Source organism: Centroberyx affinis, unplaced genomic scaffold, assembly GCF_046629955.1.
Source record: "Centroberyx affinis isolate AG114_WGS23_722 - 3 ecotype Tasmania unplaced genomic scaffold, CSIRO-AGI_Caff_v1 ptg001346l_1, whole genome shotgun sequence".
Lineage (NCBI taxonomy): Eukaryota > Metazoa > Chordata > Actinopteri > Beryciformes > Berycidae > Centroberyx > Centroberyx affinis.
The window spans coordinates 1-16,963 of NW_027279839.1; the positions used below are offsets into that span (position 1 = coordinate 1).

The following is a 16,963-nucleotide window of genomic DNA, read 5'->3' on the forward strand; positions in this document are numbered from 1 at the left end:
TTTGTTATACGTTGTTTGTTTTTGTTTTTTACTATTACTACTATGGAGGCAGTTATATGTGTGCAGCATTTGAGTCCAAGACAAATTTCCCCACAGGGACAATAAAGTATATTGTATTGTATAACTTGTGAGGGGAAATGAATATAAAAAAAAGTGTCTAAAGATATGAATGTATTGAATGTGGAATATGATGACTGAACTTTCTGATATAAAAATGATGACACAAAGTATAAAAAAAGATGAGAGAGAAATCATCAGTGACTACAGGAACACGTGTTTAAAAAATTATGCTCAGTATTTCATACCCATATTTGTCACTCAGTTTTATCATTATAGCTTGACACTGGCTGCAAAAGGGGAAAATAAAAACACAGGGAGACATTCTTAATAAAACAGTAATTTATTTTTGACTGAAAACTAAAATCGTCCGAACAGCACATTACAAGGGCATCGTTTTAAGATATTTTCTCCAAGGCTCAGTGATCACTTTCATACAGTACACTTGGCATGTACACGGCATCTCCTTCAAACGAAAGAAAAAAAAAAAAAAAAAAGAAAAGAAAAAAAAAACTCTAAAGAGAGAAAGAAGCCCATCTGCAAAAAAAAAAAAAAAAAAAAAAAAAGGAAATCAAAGTCCATCCCGTAGAAAGATGACTGATTGTACAATTACCGACCATTTGGTTTGGTTCTAAGCCACGACGAAAGAAACCAGCTCGCCCGACAGCAGCAGGGCGACGGCACAGGAGGCACAAAAGACATGTAACACAGACAGGACATCCCATAATATGCTCATACAGAATCGACTGGGTTCAAGCCGGAGTTGTGTGAAATGTACAATAGTTTCCATTGTTGCGTTTTTTTTTCCTTTTCCAGATATTTGTTGTCTAGTTATTTTCTATTTTTTTTTTTTGTAAGCGAAGTACGTGTTGGTACACTCTACAATCGGAATCTAAACGTTGCATTCATTAAATACATTTAAATCTGCAATGTAACAAAACTTTTTTTTCTCTGCATATGAAATTCAAAACAGCATTTACATGAAAACAAAAAAAAAAAAACATGGCTCCTTTTCTGTCTAGTGTGTTGCTTCACTAGACCCTTTCCCTCCACTCCTCCATCTGACACAATCATCTTTTATTCCTTTTTTTTCCCCCTCTCTCTCTCTCTCTCTCTCCATCTACTTGCTCCATCCATCTTTCCCTTTCTCTCTTTTCATAGTTCCTCTCACCATCGTTCACAGACTGACAACTCGACAGAACAATAAGAGTGCTGGATAAAAACATGAGGTAAGAAAGTGGTTTGATTATAGATCATGCAGAACATGCTAAACAGCAACAAAAAAAACGAAATGAAGGGAAGGAGGAAGTAGAAAAAAAAATACATATAGAGTGTGCATTTAAAAATGGAAAAAAATAAAATAAAAAGACTTACACAGCTTCGCGTCTTTGGTTATAAAGTAGGTCGAACAATTTTTCACAGCTTTTCACCCCAGCGCCCCCCCGTCCGCCCCGAAGAGAAGAAAATATGCACAAGTAGAATCCTAAAAGGTCGGGGGAAAGTATGGCAAATCATTTCCTTTTTCTTTTTTGTTTTGACAAAGAAACTCTAGCAAAAAGTAAATGAATAGTTTTCTTTATCGAAACATCCCATCCCATATTTCATATCTCAACAACAGGCGTTCTCCTGTACAAACCCTCCTCTGCTCTTAATACTTTACACTTTACAAAATGTACATTCAACCTGGATTTCACCTAATAGAAGTTCGGCTTTTTTTAGTGTTAGCACTATTTTATGAGAAGAAAAAATGTCTATAATGGAACTTATTGCCTACTTGGGATCTACTTGTCGCAATAGACTACCAAATTGAATACCTGACCGATTCTAACATACCAAAAGACCAAAGAGAAAGTTTTCTTTTTTTGTTTTTTTTTTAATAATATAAGTATCTCCGTGACATTGTTCATTTACATTATGAAAATAGCAGCCCTGAAATAAATAAATGCAAACAGTAAAACTGAACTAATGAAAGTATTATGATTCATGTCAAAGTATGGTGGCTCTGAGAAAAACAACACAAGCTCTTGTTGCAGCATAAAAACAAGCCAAGGCTCTCGACCCCGCCCCCCCCTCCCTCCCTCCTCCTCTTCTCCTTCTTCTTCTTCTTCTTCTTCTTCTCTGCTTCAGGAGGGTGACTCCTCTCCTCTACTTCTCCCTCTGCCCCTCTGGCCACTTCTTGCCTTGGAGTAACGTGGGGTGGGGTGGAGGGTGGTTGGGGGGTTATCGGGGGGAGGAGAGGCCAAAGTCCCTCATGGATGTTTCACGGGACGCTCCTCGCCACCCCTCTCCGGGATTCTCCGCCCCCTCTTTGATCACCCGCTGTTCCCCCCCCCCCTTCGCCACCGAATCAAGTGCTCTCCGCCTTTTCACCCCTTCTGCCGTGCTCTCTCTCTCTCTCTCTCTCTCTCTCTGTCCCTCAACCCCCTCCACCCCCCCCTTTGTTTCCGACCGGCTTCCTCGCAGCCCGGGCCAGAAGAAGACTTTTCACAGGATGGTGATTGTCTTAATACTGGGACGGCCCGGCGGTGGCGGCGTTGGCGGCGGCGGCGGCAGCAGCTCACTGAAGCGCGGCGAACGAGGATGACACTGTTGCTGGGGAGGGGGGGGGGGTTGTTGTTTTTTTTTCTCCCCCATCTCCCCTCAAAACGGAGAGTGGAGCCTTTTGCTTTAAAAGGAGCTAAGGGGGACGGTAGTAAGTTATTGTCTTTTTCTAACAGGGTCCTCCGCTCCTGTCCGAGTGCGTGTGAGGAGGGGTGGGGGGGGGGGGGGGATCACGCCGAGGTGACGTTGGGCTGATGCGGGGCGCTCTGGCCGCCCTCGTGGTGAGCCAGGGGGGCGTTTGTGGTGTTGTTGTTGTTGTTGGTGGCGGCGGCGGTGGGGTGCTGCTGCTGCTGCTGCTGCTGCTGCTGCTGCTGCTGCGGCGGCGAGGTGCTGCCGGCCGGGCTGAGCTGGGTGGACAGCTGGCCCAGCTGCTCCGTGTTGGCCAGAGACTTCAGCACGGCGTTCTCCCGCTCCAGCACCGAGTTCCGCTCGTACAGCTCCTTGATCTGCTCCTTCAGCACCTCCACCTCCTCGCGCACGGCGTACATCAGGTGGCTCTTCACCAAGTCCTGGGAGAGAGGGAGAGAGGGAGAGAGAGACTGACATTAGCATACAAAGGGTTTTGTTTCAAAATACCACATACCCATTTTTAAGAAAAAAATCATCACTTGCAATTCATCACTCCATCTTTCAAAAACACTGTGGATTCCATCCTCAAAAATGTTATTTTGTAGACAAAGGCCTTGTTTTATTGGGGAGTATTTGTTTGTTAATCTGGTATTATCTTTGGCTCTAAGCGCTCATTGCTGTGGTGTTTCTGCACTGCACTTCCCAGAGATCCGCTGTCAATCAAACAGTGTGGGCGGGACTGTGACATCTTGGATTTTCTGTTGATGCCGTTTGAGTTTCTCTTTTCTCTGTCTGTTCAGCCACGGTGGCTATCTCATGCTAACTACCCAGTTCTTCTTCTTCTGTTTATTCCAAACACACCGGAAAAATAAGCCGCATCACTTCCTGCGCGGCAGAGGATTTTTCCCAGGAAAAGAGATACCAGACAAACAGCAAATGTAAAAGCTTTCATGAACTGGATATAGATTAAATCACTGTTGTGTCAGCTGGTCATAGAGAGCAGCAAAATGGATATTTATTTTTGAAAATGTTAAATGTTTCTCCAAGTGAGTTTCATGTTCAAGTCAGCAACCATTCTCTCTAAGTGTCTCATTTTTCCAACATCCGCAAGTCATTGTGAAACATCATACAAGCCTGTAAAGAATTTGTGTCATCTGACCCAACTTCTTTTTCCAGGCGACACGGCAGACAAGACATGATCACTGACAGCGAAAGTGTGACAGACTCACCATGGCCTGCTCAATCTTGTTATCGATGGCAACGACGCTGGCACCGGATGCACTGTGGAGAGAAAAGACAAGAGTTACAACACGATACTCATCTGTCATCCAACTCCTTTTGAGCGATAACATCTGTTTCACATTCGCTTTGATGACCAAATAACCGATCCTCATGGGTTTTCTGTAACAAATGGAAAACCGCCAACATTACAAGCCTGAGCGTGTCAAATGTGACCTCATAAAATTTCACTTGTACATCGGAGTCAAAACCATGACATCCTTTTCCAAAGTGCAGATAAAGAGAGTCAGAGTGACATCATCTCCCAAAGAATGAGCTTCACAGAGAAACAACGATATTATCTTTTCCAAAGTAGAGGCTAAACAGAGATAGAATAACATGATCGTTTCCAAAGTAGAGGCTGACCCAAAATAGAAAGATGTTGAACTTTTCCAAAAGTACTTGACAGAGAGAGATAAGAGTTGGCATTTTAATGTTTTCAATGCAGTGCTGAACGCTTTCCATCCCACACAGAGACAGGGCTGAATGTGAAATCTGTTTTCAGTACAGGAGAGGAGGGGAGTAAAGAACACGGTCCTGTTATCAACTGTTTCACACAGACCAGACTGTGAATTTAGCCGTGCCAGAGGTTTACATGAAAAAGTATGAGGGTGAGGGGCGAAACGTCAAGAGGTGAAGAGGTTTCATGCAAAATAGTCCACAAAGTAGCCCTTAGAGAGCTTCCAATGGTTCCCGGCAAAAGGAGGAATAATTACATTTCACTGTTATTCCATTACATAGAAGTAACTCAATCAGAAAATGTTGAGGATGACTACTTTGATCATAGCTTTCACTCTCCCCATTGTTGCTTCTACACTTGCTGTACAGACAGTAATACAATTCTATAAAGACAAATATTCTCTAATGGGCTTCCTTATGACAAAATCTTATCAAATGGGGGTATGTGGTCTAAATCAAATGAATTTGGGGATCCTTGGGCATGAACATGTCTGTGATCTCCTGGCCTACATCAATGACACAATACAGTTCACTTTGCAAACCTTCATTAAGCCGGCAGCGGTGAAAGAGCCTCACATGACGCGTTTAATCCAAACAATGGAGGCTCGTGCCCACTCCGAGGCAAATACAGTCAAATCAGGTTCAGAGCAGGGGTTGTATAAACCAGAGAATAATCAAATATGTCTCATAATCGAGAACAGAGAATTCATACATTTTCACCCGATTTGTAAATTGATCGCTGGTGGCGAATCAGCCGCACCCACGAATTAACTCCTTCAACCTGAGCAGCCATGCACTGTTACTGTAAGCCATTTTTCATTTCAGTGTAAAAAAATAAATAAATAAAAAAAATACATGGATAAAGAAACGGATTCAACTGCGAGTGGCTGGAACGCAAAAAATGCAAACGCTCAATTTCGAGGAGCATCGGTAAATGTTGCTACTGCTGCAGATTTGCACGGATGCAAAAGGTTTTAATGAAATTTGTTGCATGCAAATCGCTTCACGGATCCTACTTTGTTGAAACATTGAAGATCATATTAGACCAGTGCAGTAACATTTTGTTCTACCACCCGCCTCCTCCCTCTTCTCCCGGTGCAAAAGCGTAAACCCTCTTTAACAGAAAACACGATAAACTTACATCAGCGATCAACAGCTCCTTAATTATTTCAATTATCGGAGTTTAGTTCAGGGAAAAAAAATGCGGGGTCTTTATCCGTCTAAACGGCTCTTTTCCAGACAGACGGGTCTCTCTTGCTCAACCCACCGCCCTGCTCGGATCTGGATGCAAAACAAAAAGCTCTGACGCGTTTCACACCGCTAGAAGGAGCTCTGACGAGATTTTGTCTCTGTGAGGGAACATTATGTGCAGATAGCCTCGAATAACTATGATTTATAACTCATTTCTCACTGTAGTCTGGTGAGGAGACGAATATAAGGAGATATAAGCTGGATCAAACAGAACGCACACTTGTTTCCTCAAGTCGGTTCCATAGAAATAAGAAAAAAAGAAAAAAAAGGAAAAAGAAAACAAAGAAGAAAAAACATACAAATGACCATGCTGGAAGTTGAAAATAAAGTAAACTACATATCAAACATCCCAGGATTTCATCTCGCCAGTCTGGAACGCTGCGTCCTTGGAGAGGTGTACTTATGTTTGTTTATGTTTAGGTCAGGATGGAGCTAGAGACGCAACTGGTGAAACTGGGAAAAAACATAAATATATAAAAGTCTCCATGCTGTGAAACTCCTACAACACCTAACGGTTACTACTAAAACTATCAGGCAACAATATATAGGTGTATGGAAAGGAAAGGCCTGTGCATCACCGCGTGATGCCCAACAACAACATACGTGCGCTCCAGCATGTGTTTGGAGCACACAAGGAAAAACGTGGAGAGACGCACGGCGCACTGAAAACAAACTGCAGCAACAAATTGCACACTTAAGGAAAACATTGTGGTCTTGCCCACCAGCGGAGAAAACTTCGCCTAATGCCACACAGCTGATGGCAAACTACTTAAAACATCCATGGCACAAACTGAGCGCAAATGGCCATAAAGAGGATCGGGTTTCACCAGTGTAATTGTCCGTGATGGCATTGGCACTTAGTAGATCCATCTGAGTTGGAGCCAAATGTCTAAACTCAATATAAAACTAATAAAAGGGGGCTGATGTAGTAGGAATATGCCACAAAGCCAACATAAAATATAACCTTAAGTGGGATAATGCGCAAACCATGTGAGAGGCAGTGTAACCCCAAATAAAACATAATGCGCACACCACAAACGAGGTAATACAACCTAAAATAAAACCTAATGCACAGATCATATGAAAGGTAATACATCGTAGAATATAAGCCAAGACACACACAGTATCCTGAGTCCATTACCTGATGCATCTCGCCCTGTAAGAAACCAAACGTCCCGAATAAGTCGGTGAGGATCCTGGCGAGCAGGGGAGACTGTAACTCATTCTGCAGCGCATGGTTTCTCCAAAAGTGTTCCAATATAAACAAAAAAAAAACAACAAAGTCCAATGTGTTCAAATTCAACCGCGACTGTGTCTTCTTTTAGGGAAGACAGGGATCAGTGCTTTGGCTCGGAGCTGAGAGTGTAAACGGTCTTTAAAACCCGCACAGTCACACGGCGAGGGACTTGAACTGTGAATACAAGGGGGCGGAGTTCAGCTTCCTTCGCTCAGCCCTTCATGTACTCATCCGGAGGAGTTATATAAAAGTTAACTTATGTACAGCCAAAACATATCCACAGCGACACCCGTGGCACAGCGCGACTTATTTAAATGATGAAAAGCAATCAACAGTGAGAAAATGTATTTATGTTGTTTTATGTCTACTGTACTACACTGTATGACGTCCTGCTAGTAATGTGAAACTCTTAAGTTCTCCACATGTTTCTGCAGCAGTGTCACCAAAACACATTCCTCCACATTTACTGGACTTGGGTCACTTAAACTGATTAGGACTCTTAAAACTTTCCATTCACCCTCATCTCTCTAAGCTTTCATGCATTTCTCCGGTGCCCATGGGTACACACTTCAGAGGAAATGTTTTTTTTTTTTTATCTTGTTACTAAAGATACGATAACCATGTTATCCAATGGTCCTTCAATGTGATCATTCTATTTTAAGGGTACACAAGTTGGAGTCTCTGTAAACTGTAAACTGTAAAATCTGCAGAAAATAAGGGACTTACGGCTGACAGCAAAAAGGGATCTGAAGAACTCATTAAACTGGTATTTTTAAGTATGATAATAACCAAATCAAAGTGAAATAAGAAATGCATAGCCTACATGTTTATGTTTTTCCACTTCAACATTAAGCTTATATTAGGTCAATAAAATTAGGGCAAGTCACTTCATGTGTAATCAAATAATCAAGTAATCACATTTCTAAAGCAATGTTCTACATTTCTTCCATTTTCCTCTGTCTGTCCCTCTTTTCCCTCTCCAGAGGAAATGTAAAGAACAAAACATATGAGCCAAAATAAAAGTCTTTAAACCCTGAGGGTAATTTTCCCTACTAAGCAGCTGAACATGGCGGGTCATTCTTCCTGCTGTGATGACCTACTTTTGTCTCTTTTGGGTTTAGGTACAGACGGTTGCTGTGGAGGTTACAGATTGTGGGTGATGTATAGGCAGGAGTGAGAATGACAGGTCCGTGCTGATGGGATAACAGTAGGGCAAATGAGTCGCATTCCACACCCGGGGACTCGCTTGATTGTGATCTGAAGGCTGATAAACAAAGAGGGAACAAGACATTCCTCCCTTTGAAAGGACCATTTACACATCTGGGACAAAGAGATACAAGAATGCCCACCGGGTTAGGATGGAATGTGTTTTTTATCAGTAACAAAAACAGAGACAGGCAGGTTGGATCAACTTAGCGTGTCAACTGACCCAGAGATTTGGCCCTGAGGAGTGAAGAGAAGTCTTGGGCAGACAAACGGCACCCAAACTAAATTTGTTGGCATTCGGTGTCCCAAGGAAAACTGTACATTTTATTCCAGGAGGAAGACATGTGGAGGTTTATATAAGGACCGCTCGCTGTGTTACCCACAACACGGGCCTTCCCTGCCGGCTGCAGGGGTGCACACATGTGCTGCTGCCCCCAACAAAAGCCCCCAGGACCGCGAGGCAGCGCATTCCTGCTCTCGACACCCTCGGGCGCCAGGCCAGCGCCTCCAGGGACCGAACCGCGGCGGGAACATCTGTGTCACTGCCACCAGCATGCTGCGACAACACACATCCAAGTTCCCCTGGGGGACAGCAGGGTGGATCAGTGGTTATCAAACCTGTCTTGTCACCAGAAAGTCTCTGGTTTGATATAGAGCTGAATAAATAATCAAAATTGCAATATGAACATCTGCAACTACCAACTTGCAGAGGCTGCAATTAATCAAGGATTTCTCAAGACGGTGTTTAACAGCCCCAGGTAATCTTCTGGTCCATGAATCAAATACAATATTGGTGAAAACCTTTCATCATACTAAAAATCAGTAAATGCTGCACTATTATTTCAAAATCACTTTTCTTTACACAATTTCAAAGTTCTAAAAAGTAGACAACAAGAAAAACTTGTGATGATAGTTGCAATATTCTGTCAAATAATCGCAATTCGATTTTTTGTCAATATCTTTCAGCCCTAGTTGGATACCCAGAACAGCCAGTGTTCCCATCAACAGCCATGTGTCCTGCTTAAGGGTCCTTCCTCCTGAGCCCCTACCTGTTTACTCATTATACAGTATGTCAGTCTGGATAAGGGTGTCAGCAAAATGCCCTAAATGTAAATGTTAATGAGTTTGACTTGGGACACTGAAACACAGGAGACACGTGCGGGGCCAGAGTGCGGTCTCCTCCGTCTCTCTGGGTTCATCATCATCACATGATGCTTTACGCCGTCAAAAAAGATCCAATGTGTTCTCCATTAGGGGACAGATGCACCGGCACACTTCCCCGTCCCAATGCATACAAACACACACTGTGGGAGGAGGCAGCTGAATAAATCAGACCTCAGCCTTTCGGTGATAACCCCCCTCTGCGAGTGGATCTCAAAACAAAAGGGTGGGGGAGGAGGTGGGGGGTGGGGGTGTAACAACAGATGATTGCGCTCCCTGACGACTCACTGTTGTCCTCTTTCAAATGCAGAGACCTGGATTAGCCTAAATACAATGGCTCTTGTAGTTCATCATCTCAATAGCTGCAATACAGTTGCTAAACCAGATGAGGTCAGCAGAGGTTCCAATTACTTATGGCACAAAACCTCAGTGAAAACCCAGAGAACGACTCTAGGCAATAACAGTTGGGTAATTTCTTCCCTGAATGATCACAATGAATTCATTTATTGTGCTGCTTAAAGGGAAATTAGTCGACCAGGAGTTCCAGGAGTTTTTAGCTGGCTTAAAAAATGAATAGGTAAAAAAATCTACCTCTCCTTAGCTCTTACTTAACTTATTTATTTTCCTAGAAAGTCTCTCACATGATCATTCAAGGGTCACAACAACATTGCCTCTTGTGTTCATTACCATTTGTTTGATTGTAATGTCAATGATCAAGGAGTTGAAGCTTGTTTGCGCTCTTTGAAACTCACTCTGGATGGGAGTGTCAGCCAAATGCCTAAAATGTAAATGTGAAATGCTTAAAAAAGTGATCAATTGAACTTTATGCGACTTCTCTATTTGGCTTACTTAAAGGTCATAACAGCTGAATAGCCTAACCATGCTGGCCCTTCACCGCTCTGCTCAACTGATGATCACCCTGCCTGAAAACACAAAGAGGCCAGTATTTTTGCAAGAGGGCGTTCTCAACAGGGGATCTGTGAGCCCTCATGTTTACCTATTTAGTTAGATAAATTAGATAATGGCAGCGTTCACATCCAGTTTTCCATTGGCTCTTACACTGTAATAAATGTCTTAGCAACTCAGTTCATGGGCCACTGAGTGTTAAAATCTTTTCTTTAATAAGTGTAAATATCTGCCAGTGGGATTTCACAAGAATTTTCCACAAGTAAGTGGCACTATCTTGTTAGTTTTAGATTATTCTGCCTTATTTTAAGATATTGCACTTTGTTTAAAAAAAATAATAATCTTTAAACATCTTAAACCGCATTGGAAACAAGTTAAATTATCTCATGGAACTGGCACATATTCTCAATTCTCAATGTAAGACATTTTTTGCAGTGTAATCTTTCCATGTAAAGTTCCTAATGAGGTGCTGAGGGTTGACTGGTTGAGGGGATTTAACAACCACTGACCAAATGTAACATTTGCTTGTTGAGATTTTATTTTTCACTGGTAGGTGTGAGTAAAATGATCATTTGGATCGCGAGCTGCTTGGCTTTGGAACTATAAACCTGATCAGGGAGGCCAGTTTCAAGGAAATTAAAAGGCCATCCACATGGTTGTCATGATCCAAAAGAACAACTTGAAACCTGGAGAGCGCAACGGGGAAATGAGATACACAAGGCAGCACGCAAGGTATGCTTGGTATTGGATGATGCATGCTTTAAGTTTGTCAGAAAGACTTGAATTTGCATATTGCACTGAAACACAAAGCGAAAAAAACATTTTGACGTGCCCTGGTCCTGATTCCACTGTAAAGCAGGTAGTCATCTTTCCAACGATGACAACTGCAGGATGCTGGAGATAAGGTAATCTGTTCCTCTGAATGAGGTAGGCGTTTTGTTTTTTTCGGTGGCTGCATTGTTGGGACTTGTCGTCTACATATGGTGTGGTTCATGTTGACACAACGGAAACTAAACAAAAGAGGGACCTCAGAGACCCCCGGACTGCGGATGGAAGCTGTGGACTCGTTTTATTTTTCCGGTGCTAAATGGGAGTCATGAGCTGGGTGTCTCTGCTGCCACCGAGCTTCCCTGTAAACAGACCGAAGGAACTGGCCCACTCGCACTCTCTCGCCTGTTGCATAATCCCCGGGACTGACGCACAAACAGCTCCTCTATCTGCTGAAGTCCCCACATGTAGCGCTGGAAGCCCACCGGCCCGCCCTCCCTGGACTCATAGGCACCTCTGACGGGGGTCACAGCTGGTGGGCCGGCTTGAGGACAACTGGGAGTGTGTGACGGGACGGGGGTCCGCAATGGCTAAACACATGCAGGGATCAGATCCGAAATCTGGCCAATGAGGCGAGCTTCATCCACACACTCATCAGTTACAGCCGGGTTAAGGAGGGTCTCGTTATTTTGGCCTATCTTGAGGCTAGAATAGCTGCCAGCTGGGATGTTTGTTAGTGGTTGACAACCCTCTCCCACCTCCACCCCCCTGAAGAAGTGAAACAATAAAGAGCAAGAGTGTAATGTGACCATCAAACTCCATATGCAAACACAGCGGGGGAAGCAGGGCAAGGGTCCTCCAGTCTTAAATAATCACTGCCAAAAAAGCGTTCACGTAAGACCAGCTCCTCAGTACGCACCGTGTACTCCTGTATCATATTTCACTACCTTCTCTCTGCTACCTTGTCTAAGTGATAGGGCCCTGTGCCACTCATTTGGCTCGATGAGGATTAAGACCCCACTGGAATGTGTTAAAAGTAATAGTGTTACTCCTGAGGCTTAATGGGAAAATCCTGGCACCTCACCGTTAATGAGCCTCTGTATTCAGCGGAGCATTTATCATGGGATCAAGGACTTAGCCTCATTTGGGCTTCCTCTCTGAAGTGGAGGGCCCGGGTCAGCCCGGGTCATTTTAATGTAGTTAGGAGCTGTGCTGCAAAACACCGGGGCTAATACGCGTCTCAGCTGCTGCTTCTCACCCCGGCTTCACCCTGGCTGTCTGAAGCTTGAAGTTCAGTCATGACTTGACATTGCACAGCAGGAGGGGGTGGCTGAAGTTTAGAAAAGTGAGTTTGTGGCCAGATTGAATCGCTGGACCAGGTGATAAAACTGAGGTGAAATGAATAACTCTCTCCCCTCCCTCCCTCACTACTATTGGGGTGCCCATGAGTTTGGCACTTGACCCTCAGCCAGTTGACCCAGGGAGGATGCTCAATAGCCAGAAGTAGAAGCCTATGACTATATTGGGCAGCTACCAGGTGTGAATACATTTCACTGTGTGAGTGGGCGATGCTGAAAAAGAACATGTGTGCTCAACAAACTTATCCTGGATAAATAAAGGTCAAATGTCAGCGGGGTTTCCAAAGATAAAGTTGACAGGATGAAAATGTCTCCATACAGGGCAGAGTCTGAGAGACGCTTCTGTTACGTAAGTGTTTTAAATCATCGGTGGTTATGATGATCTCCATCCATTCCTCCCTGTGTTTCAAAGGCTCGTAAAGTTTAAGATCTGAGCTCTGTGCAATGTCGAGTCATGTCATGTCCATCAAGACCTGCAGTCAGTGGTTTGGGGGGGGGGGGGCCCTCCAGTGGAGCCACTGATAATCCGTTCAAAATTATGTACTTAGTGTTGCGTACGGCCCTTAGCAAAACCCTGAAATTGAATTGGTTTGGGTGCACTGAGGACATGACCTGCAGGCTGTTGCAATTACAATGGGGGGTGGGGTACAATTGAAGCAATACTAAGAGTAAAGACGGGGTATTTGGTGAAAATGAAAGTTAAATAAATGGGTGACATTTTATAAAAACACCATCATTTTATGAGAGAATTTCTAATTTCAGGCAAACTAAGGTGACGAACAGGGTCCTTTCCTAACACACCAGCAATGAAACTCTTTCCCTTTCCCACGTTCAACTTTCTTCCTCCTCTTCATAATGAAATGTTTGTTTCCATGTCATAAACAGCGGCTGCATACCTGGTCTGGATCAAATCACTCTCCATGGCAGAGCATGGGGCCGCTGGTCAGGTGCGCTCAGTCGGAATATAAATCTGTCTTTTCTTTATTGTCCATAATCATAAAGTTGTTCATTGTGGGTTGAGGGCAGTAAAAGGGCCGCTGCTGCTGTAGTTGGGACCAATCACAAACTCACAATGGTTCCATTCAGCGGGCCAACTGATAGCCTTCCTGGAATGTTTACAAATGCAAGTTCAACTTGTAATTTAGTTAGGTTAAAAGAAACTGAGTCATCTCTCGCTTGTTGCTGTTTAAAGTAGAACTGTCAAAGGACTGTTACATTGAAAAACACAATTTTCCAGCTTTCTGCTTGGTTATGAGACTACTTGGGCTGTAAATTGTCATGAATGAAAATTGAAAATCAGGTTTTGTTATGTTTTAAATGTACATAAACATATTTTCCATCAAGAATTATGGTAAAATTGGTTGCATTTTTTGTCCCATCTTTCCTAGTTCCTGGAAATGCACGACCCTCTTTATCACAAGTGTGACTGGTCTGTTGTGACTAGATTGCTACTTTGAAAAGCTAATGATTCGCATCATTAAACATGAAAGATAGTCGTTGTTGTGTAATACCAGGGTGTCAGCCTGCACAAAGCCCAAGAGGAAAATTTACGGTGAGATTGGTAATTTCATTGGCACGTATCAGATGGCTCCGTTTCTATTCAGTGTCCCCATGCAGCGGACTGCTTTCTAAATTTGACTCAACACTCGGGTTTGCCAAGTTTGCCAGGTTGACACCTGTCATTCCATTCAATCAACTCAAATAAGCAACGATTTGCAGGAAGCCACCACTATTTATTCACAGGTAATGTTACCTTTCATATGCTATTGCCTCTAATGCTTGTGTCTGTCCAACAATTTTTATGATTTTCATTATTATTTATAGTTTACATGCATGGTCACCTCCAGTGTGTGATTGGCCGTCAACTTGTCAATCAAAGCTCTATTGCTAATGGAAAGGATACACCCAGAGTTACCAATGTGGGAGCATAAAGCCAGTAGTTTTTGGTGAAACTTTTTTTTTTTGGTGATTTATTGCACTTTTTTCCAACAGCACAAACTGAATTAAAAGTCACCAACATGGGCCTTTAACAGGAAGAGATTTAAGCAGAGTGGCTGCAGATGTGGCATTGTAAAGATAAACAGGCAGGCATGTTTTGATCACCACAACTTAGCAGATACTTGCTCAAAATACCATTACTGGATGTGCAAAGACCGCGAGTGATCTGGGAGCACACCGCCCAACTGAGGTTTTACATTTTTCACAAGGCAATCATTTTCAGGAATGCTCCTTTGTGCCCTCAAACTGTTTGCAAGCAAGTCCCCCACTTCCAACAAGTCCAACCTTGCAAGAGAGCTGGCTCGAGACAAAGGGAGGTGGATTGAGGCGGCTCCCTCAGGTTTACCTGCGGTTAGTTGAAACAGTTTTGAATAAAGCTTCACTGTTAGTCGCGGAGCCCAGAGGCAATCTATAGCTGGATGGTGAACAAACAGAAGCTCTAAATCCTTAGCCAGCTAAGGCACCGCACTTACAAAACTACTACTGTTGTTTGACGCAAATGTTCACATTTCATCTGGACAGGCTTGCTTTGAAGAACATTATGGAAATAAAGACATGGACTATGGTGCATCTTTCATGCTCAGCACAGTGCGTCACACACACATACACACACTTATTGACTGGATATGACTCATGACATAGTTTGATCTGTAGTACTCATTTGAACTTCTTTTTTAAAGGTTACATGACTACAGCTGTAACCGATGATGTGAGCGTAGATAAACATGGGGGAATTCACATGCCACCCATCATGCAGTGTGCAACGCTTAACAAATCAATTGATGCATGGGACCAATCCCTAACATCACAAGTGTGAAATCAGACTAGGAAAGAAAAGCATAAACCATACTACTCCACCTATTCCACCCAATATAAACAGCCATGAGCTGTAACAAATTTAAAATACATTAGCTCAGCTCCTTGGAGCAGGGGTTCCCAAAGTTTTTCATGTCAACGACTGCCAAGTAAATAAATCGGCTTTAGACCAGAGCCATTTAATGGAGGTTTTGTCCCCGGGACGCCCCAGCTGAGCTAAGGTTCTTGTTGTTTGCCTGTAATGTAGATGGGAAATTACATTGGAGTGAGTAAATCCTTTGATCAGAATACACATTACACATTCTCTCATTGTGCTAACTTTTGGCTAATGAAGTACCAGTGAAAGTAAACTAATCATCTTCCTGGGGACACCCTGGAACCCCGTCAAGGACCCCAGGGGGTCCCTGGACCCAGTTTGGAAATCACTGCTTTAGGGGTCTTTGCTTAAGACATTCTCAAATAATTTCACGACACGGCAAGCCTCCCACATGTTCACCATACTTTGAATGGGATGTGTCCTTATGAGCAACTCCAAAGGTGTTTGTTGGCAGCAAATCAAATATCCATGGCAGAGAGTCAAGTCCTCAAACAGCCTCGATGAGACCGCACATGGGAACGCTTTCAACTGCCTCAAAATATAACAAAAGAGAGGCCATGACTAATGCAAACCACGGAAAACCACCACAAAATGACATCAAAAATCAAAATCAACTGGCACTCCTGAGGTTATTTGACAGGTACTGAAGAGAGGATTAATTAACAATACATGTGATAATATAACCTACTCTACCAACCTAATCTACTCAAGGCAGGTTCCTCAGCTCCACAACTAAATGCTCTGTATCGTAAGCAAGTAAAGAGTAAAGTAAAGCAAGTAGTAAAAAAGAAAATATCCTAATACGAGGCAAATATGAGCACACTCCGTTGCACAGGAAGAAAACAAGGTTGCAACCAGAAAGACAAACTAACGGTGAGGATTTTCTACACATTTGCCATTTCAAAACTGTACTTTTTCCAGACAAATTTCCTGGACTGACTTTGAAGATTTCAGTCGGTGTTCATTATGATGTATGCTGATACATGACCAGGTCTATCTTGAAAAAGAGATTGCATCTCAATGAGACAACGTGGTAAAATAAAGGTTCAATAAAATAACGGCTTGGCAAAACGAGTCCACTACCCCATATGATTCAACAGCTGCTAATTATCTCCATACCAACAAAACAAACAAAACAAATTCAAAACATGAAATGACAGCGGCGTCTACAACTACATAAAACATGTATTTATACGTGTATCAGAATTGAAAAAGCATTTTTCCATACTTTTCCAGACTGTGTGTCTAATTCCAAACATTTTTAAGACCTGGAAATGATCAAATCAGTTTCCTATACTTCAGACTTTCCAGTCCTATGTAGGAACCAAAATCCATGCAGCAGAACAATAAGACACATTTTACACTAAGGTTAATATTGGTTATTTAACCCAATGTAATTCTGCAGCAGTGTGTTTCTCAAAATATTTATTTTATCTTTTTGTAGTAGTGTTGGGGATAATTTTTCTAAACACTGGCGCTATATTTTTTGTATTATAGGAGAACATTGAGCTAAATTTGGTAATTTCACATGTTCTTGAGCCATGGGAGTAGTTTCTCTCGCTGTGGTGATACAGCAGGATGAATAAGGGAAACACTGTGCTGTGAATTGACCTTTGAGGTGAATTCGGTTTAGTTGGTTGCACTTCACACAAAAAGACCCAAAAGCTCACTACTGGTCAGTTATGAGTGTTGTCTCTATTG

The 16,963-nt window shown here is 42.8% G+C and overlaps 1 protein-coding gene across 1 annotated transcript in view; it reads right to left on the reverse strand.

The window, feature by feature from the left end:
• Positions 1-2,464: 2,464 nt before the first annotated feature.
• Positions 2,465-16,963, reverse strand: part of LOC139649456 (TSC22 domain family protein 2-like) — a 39,428-nt gene continuing 24,929 nt past the window's right edge. The window contains exons 2-3 of the mRNA XM_071525868.1: positions 3,957-4,008; positions 2,465-3,167 (exon numbers count right to left, since the gene is read on the reverse strand). Of these exons, the coding sequence (XP_071381969.1) occupies positions 2,829-3,167; positions 3,957-4,008 (391 nt within the window). The 3' untranslated portion in view covers positions 2,465-2,828. The remainder of the gene's footprint in view (positions 3,168-3,956; positions 4,009-16,963) is intronic.